This window comes from Castanea sativa, chromosome 1 (assembly GCF_040712315.1).
Source record: "Castanea sativa cultivar Marrone di Chiusa Pesio chromosome 1, ASM4071231v1".
Taxonomy (NCBI): domain Eukaryota; kingdom Viridiplantae; phylum Streptophyta; class Magnoliopsida; order Fagales; family Fagaceae; genus Castanea; species Castanea sativa.
The window spans coordinates 13,563,145-13,572,748 of NC_134013.1; the positions used below are offsets into that span (position 1 = coordinate 13,563,145).

At 38.9% G+C, this 9,604-nt stretch overlaps 2 protein-coding genes across 3 annotated transcripts; both read right to left on the reverse strand.

Moving 5' to 3' along the window:
• Positions 1 to 4,100: 4,100 nt before the first annotated feature.
• LOC142607740 (F-box protein SKIP23-like) lies at positions 4,101 to 5,621 on the reverse strand. The gene has a single exon (XM_075779352.1). It carries the CDS (start codon positions 5,474 to 5,476, stop codon positions 4,235 to 4,237), a length of 1,242 nt encoding a protein of 413 aa, XP_075635467.1. The 5' UTR covers positions 5,477 to 5,621; the 3' UTR covers positions 4,101 to 4,234.
• Positions 5,622 to 6,493: 872 nt separating this feature from the next.
• LOC142622709 (uncharacterized) lies at positions 6,494 to 9,173 on the reverse strand. 2 transcript variants are annotated; one of them, XR_012841949.1, is made up of 3 exons: positions 7,722 to 9,173; positions 7,152 to 7,618; positions 6,494 to 6,644 (listed from the first exon to the last, which is right to left on the reverse strand). XR_012841949.1 is itself a non-coding variant. In XM_075796238.1 (2 exons), exons 1-2 carry the CDS (start codon positions 8,948 to 8,950, stop codon positions 7,309 to 7,311), a joined length of 1,539 nt encoding a protein of 512 aa, XP_075652353.1. In that variant the 5' UTR covers positions 8,951 to 9,173; the 3' UTR covers positions 7,017 to 7,308. The 2 variants fall into 2 exon arrangements, 1 of the variants encoding a protein (XP_075652353.1); XM_075796238.1 differs by lacking the exon at positions 6,494 to 6,644 and having other exon boundaries at positions 7,017 to 7,618.
• Positions 9,174 to 9,604: the final 431 nt, after the last annotated feature.

Here is a 9,604-nt window from a genome sequence, read left to right on the forward strand (position 1 = left end):
CGATTTTGGTAGGAGGATCATCAGTGGCAACTTGTTTTCCCTTACGGCGAGAAGAACCCTCGCCTTTCGCCAGCGTCATGATGAGTTTATTTGATTGGGGAAGATTGATAGGGAGGCTTTGAGAAAGAAGATACGGTGAAGAAAAGGGAATGAAAAGATGTTTTGAGCGAATGATGGGAAATGAATGGTTTAATTACTAATAACAATAAAGATGATGTGAAAAGATGCAATGGGTCAGCCGTCAAAAGAAGCATTGTATTAATGAAGCAGAAGCTATGTTTCATAATAACTACTAAACTAGGAAATTCGAAGAGACAACACTGTTTACGGCAAGAAGGAAAATAAGGCAGGGCCCACTGTTCAAAAAACCCGCGAAAAAAAAGAGGAGAGAAGGAAGAGACCTTTTATTTGCATATGAATTGCTGGAGCAATTCATATGCTCAGAGGGTTGAATATTGATGCCCATTTTTTAGCAAAAGGGCCCAACGACAAAAAAGCCCAACAATATGAGAAAGGTGAAGAAAGAAAATAGCAAAGTAAAGACCACTAAGCCCGAATAGCAAGAACAATGGTCCACAAGCCCATAAAATAACAAAGTAGCTCCAAAAAAGTAAACGAACTAAGGAAGCCCCAAAGAATGAAGTAATAAACCCATGGGAATAATAAGAAATAGGGAGAAAAAAAAAACAAAAAGGGGTCGAAGGGGCCCAAAGAAAGGAATTGGTAAGTGGGATTGGTTTGTGGGCTAATAAACCCAAAGGTAAAGGATGTGGTAATAAGGCCAGGGAAGCCCAAAGGATTTAGCAAAAGCCCATGGGAATGTGAGAAGTAGGAAAGAATGAAACATGTCAAGGATGCCCAAAGAATGAAACGAGCCAAGGATACCCAAGAAATGAAATAGGCCGAGGATGCCCAAAGATTGAAATGGGCTGAGAATTCCCAAGGAATAAAATGGGTTAGGGAAGCCCAAGATATTGTGTGAATTGATCCAGCAGAAATGTTAGACGGTAGAAATTGAAGGAAGACTTAATATATGTGAAACTAGCATGGCAGACACTTCAGCCTGCAAGCCTAGAAGCAATAAGGCAAATAAAGGTGAAACTACTTTTGTCTGGGAATGAGGCATGGCGCGGCCAATACAGGGTAGTGGTGGTGGTTGGGCAGCCGGCAGACCAGTGAACAATCCTGAAAGGACACCCATAACAGGCCAAAAGTAGTTGAGAGGTAAAAATGATAAACCATGTCATAGCAAGCAGTATAAAAGGCCATAGATGTGCACAGCAAAAAAAACAACAGGGGAATAGTAGAGGGGGATAAGGAATAACAACGGAAAAGAAAGAACACAAAAGAAAACACTTTCCTGCCAGGGCTCTGACTTGTGCACAAGCTGGCCTAGGGTGTGTTTCAGTTAGGTCAGTCCCGACTCTCCTATCCCAAAATCATTGACTCATAGTATGACAGGAGCAATTCAGCCCAAAACACAAAAAGGTCCACCACAAAGGTACAAGCTTGCTTTTGTGAGCCAATCTTGGAGCCATGAACTTTATGCCACTACCACCTCATACTAATCCCTAAAGATGATGTAGATCAAGTTAGGGAAGAAACAACATAGGGAGAGAGAGAGAGAGAGAGAGAGAGAGAGAGAGAGAGAGAGAGAGAGAGAGAGAGAGAGAGAGAGAGAGAGAGAGAGAGAGAGAGAGAGAGATTTTAAAAAATATATTATTTTAAAAAATTACATTGTTTTAAAAAATTACATTGTTTTAAAAGATGTTAACATACAACTTTTAACCGAAGTGGACAGAAGAATTAGATTGACAACAAGCTTGATGAACTTTAAGGATAAAAATGACAAAAATAAATACAAAAATGACAATCAATTTAAAAAAAAAAGAAGTAACTTTAGATTTTAACCATTTTTTTAATACTCACATCTATATAATGATTTATGTAGGAGAAAACGGAAATTCAAAAGTTGCAATTAGCTATGATTTACCACTTCTTTTTTTTTTTACTTAATTTGATGTGCTTCAAGAAACTCATCAAGCAATTGATATTTTTTATGCATAACTTCTAAGTGTTCCAAAAAAGACCCTCTGTCGTGGGTTTTCTCAACCATTTTGTTCAAATACAAAAAAGAGCATAATTATTATTTTATTATCGACTAGGTAATGAATTAGGTTAGGTTTGGGTTCAAATAATCACTGGTATAAATATGCAAAACAAAGAATGCCATATCACCTACTTAGCAAAAATAGGTCACCTACTTGGTTGAACCTCCGCAATATAACGATATTAGTTCCCAAATTGATGCCAACCAATACCCTTGATCTAAGCATGAGAAACTAGTAGAGATGTGAACCAATTAGGATATGAGATCAATGCCAATGGTTACAAGTCATTACTTGCATTTAATAAACTGTTCTCCATCAGTAACTACCTAAAACAATCTTCAAAAAGGAGAATTCTCAAAAAAGAAGGTAGATACTAAATCCATTCTTCTTCTCTAGAACAACACAACCCGATTGCTAATTTAAGCATCGAAACACTGATAGTCAACATCACACTAATGTCCTCTAGTTTTTTTTTTGGTAGTCAATGTTGCAACCAAAAGTTTCATCAACCTGGTGTTTCTCTCTCTCTCTCTCTCTCTCTCTCTCTCTCACTCTCTCAAAGTAAAACTTTGGTAATAATGTTTTTTTAATTGATTTGGCCATCTAATGCATCATAGATTTGAGTGAAAGTTCGAAGAGTTTTAAATTCAGGATTGTGGAGTGTATATCAATTGTATTTTCAAAATTTTAAACCTAAAACATGTTATTAGACCAACAAGAATCTGCAGTTTTTATTTGGCAATAAGCAGATGTTCTTGAATTCACGTGTAGTAAACCTAAGAAGCCAAACTTAAGAAGTCAATCAAGGTAAACAAATAAAAGGGTCAAGATCAAATCTTCAGCTTGTGCAACTCTTGGAACCTTTGAAGTGTGAATAAACTCTAAGATGGGAGTCTAAAAATTAAGATTTGTTACTTCTTGCAGTATCTAGAGCCTCATTCTACAATGACAACTGCAGTATATTCTTTTCTCTTGGACTTGCACAAGAATGGTTTTGCGGGTGACCATATTTTATTTTTAGGTATGTTCAGCTTGAAAAAATGGTAATACAGTAAAATCCAAGTGATTGGTACTTCGGCAATGGCCAATATGGTTTCTGCCTGGTATTTGCTGGCTAATTGCACATGTAGTAAATTATGTTTGTCCACCTTTATTTTTAAAATTATTTATATAATATCAAACATCAGATATCAATTATTGAAATCCAAATTACCCACCACAAGATTACTTTGTTAAAGGGTGAGGTAACGGGTGAGGATTGAAGAATATCACCTTATAAATTTGTGCAAGTGAATGAAGTATCAATAATATGATGTCTATTTTCTTCTGGTTAAAATCTGCTCCGACCTCCCCTCCCTACGCTTGGAAGTTGGAACTCTAGTGACTTTCAAATTGTTCAATTGACCAGCCCCAAATTAAGGCCATCACAAACATTATGTTCATTTATACATCATTACTTATATGTATCGTTTTTTTTTTCCTCAAAAATAAATATATATATGTATCGTTTTTAATCCAATTTTCAGAAGATGTCAATGTTATATTATATATGAGGATTATCAGGCAATAGCCTTAGAATTCCAGACCAATACCATATTTGCATCTCGAGGTCCAAACCTCTTGCCTCATTCCCCGAGTAAAACATACATATTATCATCCTCATATATCAAAGCCAAAAATTCACTTTCGCATTAAAGCCCACTTTGATTATTATATCCCTTCTACAGTAAAATTTCCAGATATTGTCATAAGTTAACCTGTGCAAAGGCCTTATGATCACTAGGATTTTCATCTGAATTAAACAACTAACCAACATGTTTCCCATCAAAGTACACTTTGATTTTATATTGCTCTACAGAAAAAAATTTCGTATATTGTCATGATCTCTAGGATTCCCATCTGAATTAAATAACTAACCATCTTGTAGAAATCCAATAGACAAAGTCACTTCAAGTAAATGTAATATTACTAGATAATTACTAAAAGTATGCTAAAATCATCACTTGCATCCAAAGCAATTTTAGAAGCAACATATATATACATATAAAAGAAATACATATACAAGAGGACCCCTAGAAGTGAGTGATTAACTTACATCAATTCAAGGCTTCAGGCTCCAATATTTAGCATGGATTGGGTGAAACCCAAAGTGGAGGCCAATGCAACTGAGAATGTGAATTGGGGTGGTAACATGGCAAAGCTTCAATACTTCCATCGCATAAATTAAAGATCCCTATATCATAATCTCGAAAAGCACCATCATAATTCGATTCACAGTAATCATCCGTGTAATAGATACAATTCCCTAAACATCCCCGGAAATCCGAAGCCGACAACGACAACGAAGAATTCTCTCCAACGAACAACATTCGATCACCCAAGTCCCAAACCCTCTCCCACATCGGTGGCCCTCTGCTAAAATCCATTCTAAAAACCTCAAACTGCACCGTTTTGTAGAACACAGTGGGACTGTTGTAAGGGTCACCACCGTCTTCGTATCCAAGATCCAAGTACCGTGTAACCAACAACAAATCGTCCCCAGAATTCACCAGGTATTGCATATCGCCCCCGAATTGTCTCGGGGTTTCGAATCTTTTGATAATCGAAACGCGCGGCGAGTTCTCACCGTGTACATCGCACACAGCAATACCGCCGCTCTTGTCCACCGCGTAGAATAGGTCGTTATAGTATATCACATCCTCGCAGAAAGACCTTGCGTCGTGTATGAAAGTCCAAGCTTGATCGCCATTCTTACAGAAGACTAAATCGCCGGTTTGATTGAGAATCGCCAGCGCGATGAAGTTGGTATTTAGAGCAGGACTCGAGGAGAGGACGAGTTTTTTGATGAAAGAGTCGCGCATTTCTTTCAAACTGCGGCGGTAGATGTTTCCAGACAAGGATCGGAGGGCGTATTCTTTGCCGATCTCGGAGTAGTTGAAGGTGACAACGTTGGGGAAAGTGAAGAGAGGAGGCAAATTGAGCTTGGCTCGAGTGAGAGGGTTAAGGAGAAGAATTGTGGGGGTTTCGTCGAGGATTATGAGCCAGCCGTGTGAAGAGCCACATCGGCGTTTAAGGTGGGAAGCAGCTTCGGGGAGGTTGAGGAGGTGGATTTTGTGGTCGGAGAGGTCGAGGAAAGGTCGGTGGGATTGAGACTGGGATTGTTGGGAGAGTGGGAGCATTAGCCATGGGAGTTGAGGAGGGAGGTGGTGAGGGATCTTTGGGACAGAGATTCGCCACGTGTGACATACGGCTTGGAATCGGAGGTAGTCGGTGTAAATTGTGAGATTCTTGGATATTGTTTCCAGGATGTCTCGCGGGAGTCGGGTCCAGTCAACCGCCATTTCTTCTACTTCCATGGAATTCATGTTTTTCCAGGAATTCCGATTCTCACTCAGACTAATTTGGAATCTCAGAGACTCCTCCTAATCCCATCAATATTCAATGCCCCGTAACAACCGATACTGACCTCGAAGAGGCCCATTGCTGACGCTAGCGGTGAGAATTGCATTGACTCTATGCCCTTCAAAAAATAAAAAAATATTTATTTTTTTCTGAACAACCTCATTTTATTGCAAAGAAGGCCGAAACCAACCAGCTTTGGGCCCCAACCCATCTCCTTCCAGTCCAGAGCTTGAGCTACAATAGCAGGAGGGCAAGAGAGGGGAATAGGCCCAGATTTATGCCAGAAGGCAGCCCAAAAGGCTAAGAGATGGGCTGAAGAATTGCCCTCTCTTCTAACAAAAGAGAAAGATACATCCTCAAAAATATTTATAGTAGAAAGGATATCATTCACAATTACATCAATAGACCACTTCACAAATGCTTATTGTTTGCTTGCATTTCTTGTTGCCTAACTTATATACGATTCTTTTGCCTCTCAATTCCTAAAAAGAAAAAGAAATGTTATGTCCACAACATTTTAATAAATTCTAGGTAGTAGTACTGAAACTATTTTCTTTTTTACTCATCAATAACAGGCTAAGTAACAATCTTGTACCTAAACTTTATTGTGAAAATATTGTAAACGTGCATTTCTCATTGTCAAAAGCTTCATTTGTGAATTTAACACCCACAGAATTTTGCTTCTGCTATTTTGTGTAATATGAAGACATTACCAAATTAGTTGTGTTTTTTTATTCTCCAGCTCTAACGTTTTCTTTGTTACTTGATGAATTAAAGCATGAAAGATGATGTATCAATGTATCATGCCTCTGCAGTGTAATCCAAGTGCTTCACAGTAAGTTTGACCATGCGAATATGTTTTCTGCCTACTACTTGATGGCTACTTGCATTTGTGAGAAATTGCCTGTCTTCAATATATTATTTGAACATGATATTGATGTAATGTTGAAATCCATTTATCCATTACAAATATTACCTTATTACAACTCATACAGTTATACATCTGTGGCGCATAAAAGATAGAATATGATATTTTCGATGTTGAAATCTTGATTTTGCCTCTGGTGTTTACCCGGTTCTAGTGCTCACAATACACGCTTTGGCCTCTCCACTCCTGGAGGCTTAATCATCCTAAACAAAAGTACCAAGCAAAATGATATCCAAAATGCTCAACTAGCATTAGGCTCCTCTAATTATCCAACCATCTAAACCACAAAAAGGGTGGGAAAGAAAAGGTTACAAAAACTTATACATACCGAAGGAGCAGGCCTCAGATTTTTTCCCCCCCTTTTCAAACAATAATTTTGAGCAATAATTTTGGTGGCACATGCAAGGCATGTGTTTGTTTCTTTTTTCTCCAAAAAATTACTAATGAAGCTTTAGGAGAATGGCTTAACAAAGCTAAAATGAGTAAAATTTTGCATCATGAATTTTCTCAAAAAACATATTCAGCTTCATGAAAATGCCAGAAATGAAGAAACTGAAAAAAGATGCTGCAGAAAATTTTCCCAAGAATTCGAAAAAACCAATAAATTCCCAAGTATATCAAACATCCATATGCTATAAAAGAACCACCAACAGCTGCAGTAATCCTATCAAAACTTGTCAATAATCATATAAATTATGTAAATGGATTACCTCAAATGATGAACTGAAAACAGAACACGTATTGGGGTCATACATTCAACACATGTGATTGTTTTTCCAGATGATCAATTAGTATATGAATATTGTAAATAAGGGCACGCATAAAAGTCAATGCAGTGCTCCAAATCATCTTTTCTGCAGTGCCAATTCACTCAGCCATGTTCACTACTTCAGTACTTTTCCCATTACTGGTGTCTTCATTGTTGTCAACGCGTAAATCTGGATAATTCCGATGGTTCAGAGAATGCAACCAAAGGGCCACAGCTCCCTCTTTATGCTCTGTTGATGCAATATGAGAGTAGATTTGCTTCATTTTGAATTCTTCTGCCTCTTCTTCATATGCTTTCATTGACACCTCTTCATGAGTGTCTTTCCACTTCTGGTTATATGAGCTAAAGAGGCATTCCTCCAAGAACAAACCAACCTCAGGAGCCGTAGGCACATTAATGTTCACATCCCTGCAATTTTTTTTTTTTTTTTTGGTACATAATGTTATGAGAATCACATTGTAAGTTTTCAAACAAAAATGCAAGCAATAAATACAAAGAAGGGAGCACTTACTTTTGAAAAGCTTTTTCTATCAATGACTCCGGAGCACAATTCCTCATGATAGCCACCGCAAGCCCAATCATTTTACGAATCTGATGAAGCATGAAGCTCTGTCCCACAACCTCACACTTGACAAATTCAATGCCCTCAACCGTAACCACAGTGTTTGCTTCGAATGAAATGATAAAGCGCTTCGCAGCAGGGTCCTCAGCTTTCGTTCTGGTGGTGAAGTTATGGAAGTTATGAGTCCCCACGTAATGCATCAAAATTCCACTAAACCTCTCCCTCTCCTTCTCACCATAACAAAACCCACTTCCCTTTGCACCCTTCTCCTCTCCATTTGCTTTTTCATCAGTACCCTCATTCTGGTCAGAACTTACGGTTTCAACCACAATTTCAGAAACTTCCTTGTGATCTACAACCTTAGGTTCCTCCATAGATTCAGAATTTGACTTATCAGCATCACCGTTTTCAACAGAACCCCTATTTTCATTGTTAACATTAGATTCTACTCTTGCATCCTCACTGTTCGACGAAATGCCTGACTCAGGACTCACAGGTTTAAACTCAAAACTACGCTTACCCATTATACCTACGACCTTACGGCCTCTCTCGGAGCATTCTAAACACTTAACAAGCTCATTCCCAGACCCTACACTAGCCAAAACGCTCTCTCTATCAGGATGCGAAGAGGAATCAAGGGCAAACACAGGTAGCAAATACACATACCTCCTTCGATCGCAAAACTTCTTGGCATTAAACGACGCCGTCACCCGCTTGAACCCAAAGATCCGAATCTGAGGGGAGAGATTCGAATTGAGCCGCTCGACGAGACCCGGCGGGTCGATATAGAACCTGCCCGAGACTACTTGACCCACGGCGCTGACACCCTTATCGGTTCGGGCCGAGCGAGCCCAGTCGTAGCGTTTCGGGTTGTTTCGATCCTGTTCGGGCACCGCACCGGAGAGGAAGAGCGCTTCTTCGAGGTCGGATTCGATGGTTTTGGCACCTGGGTTCTTTTGCATGCCTTGGTAGCCCACGCCACAGTAGGCGAAGAAGATCGCGATTTTGCGGCGCTTGTATCTTTGCTTTTTGGGGCTTGTGGTGGTGGTGGTGGTGGTAGTGTCTTCGTCGTCCGAAGTGGTGGTGGTGGACATTTTAAGCTTTTTGGGTTCGGGTTCTTGTTGTGGTGGTGGCGGTGGTGGAGGAGATATTGTGGTTTTTGAATCTGGGCTTTCCATTTTCAGTGGTTTGTGTGGGGTTTAGACAAGGTGGCTGTCGATGTATCCATTACGGTTTTTTTGAGTGTCGAGGTTTGTGTTCTACACTCGCTTCTATACCCTCATAAAACCCTAGGATGAAAACAAATTTAAAAATTAAATAAAGATTTTGGCGAAGAAATGATCGAATAGCCAATATCTCAATAGCATGAGTGGAGGGGTCACAAAAATCTAAGGTGTAAATGAATTCGTTTAAGAGCAATTCGGCATGCTGTAAAATGATTAATAAATGAGTTAATATCATGTTAACATTCTTAACAAGTAATCAATCCAATATGATTCATATGATAAAAAAATAAAAATAAAAATAAAAAATCAATTTTCTTTAATATAAACCTGAATTATAAATATATTTGATTGACTAAAAGAATTTTTAATGGTTAGTGTACACTTCATAAATCAAATACTGGCCAAGGCCCACTTAAGTTAGGCCCAATCAAGTCGTACCAAACAAGTGATGGAGGGTCCAAGGATGGTATAGTACAAATCGACCAAAGGCATCACCAAGAACATTACATAATGCCTTGGGGATATCCGTTAGCCGAGCATAGATTTGGAGGTTGGCACAAGTTCCAATAGAGTCAATTCAGAAATGTGCAGTAGGTCCCATCCGAT

Coding starts and splice junctions, on each gene's coding strand:
- LOC142622709 (XM_075796238.1), bottom strand. CDS start 8,950: ATGGAAAGCCCAGATTCAAAAACCACAATATCTCCTCCACCACCGCCA. Junction 7,619..7,721: donor ATAGAAAAAGCTTTTCAAAA/GTAAGTGCTCCC, acceptor AAAAAATTGCAG/GGATGTGAACATTAATGTGC.
- LOC142607740 (XM_075779352.1), bottom strand. CDS start 5,476: ATGAATTCCATGGAAGTAGAAGAAATGGCGGTTGACTGGACCCGACTC.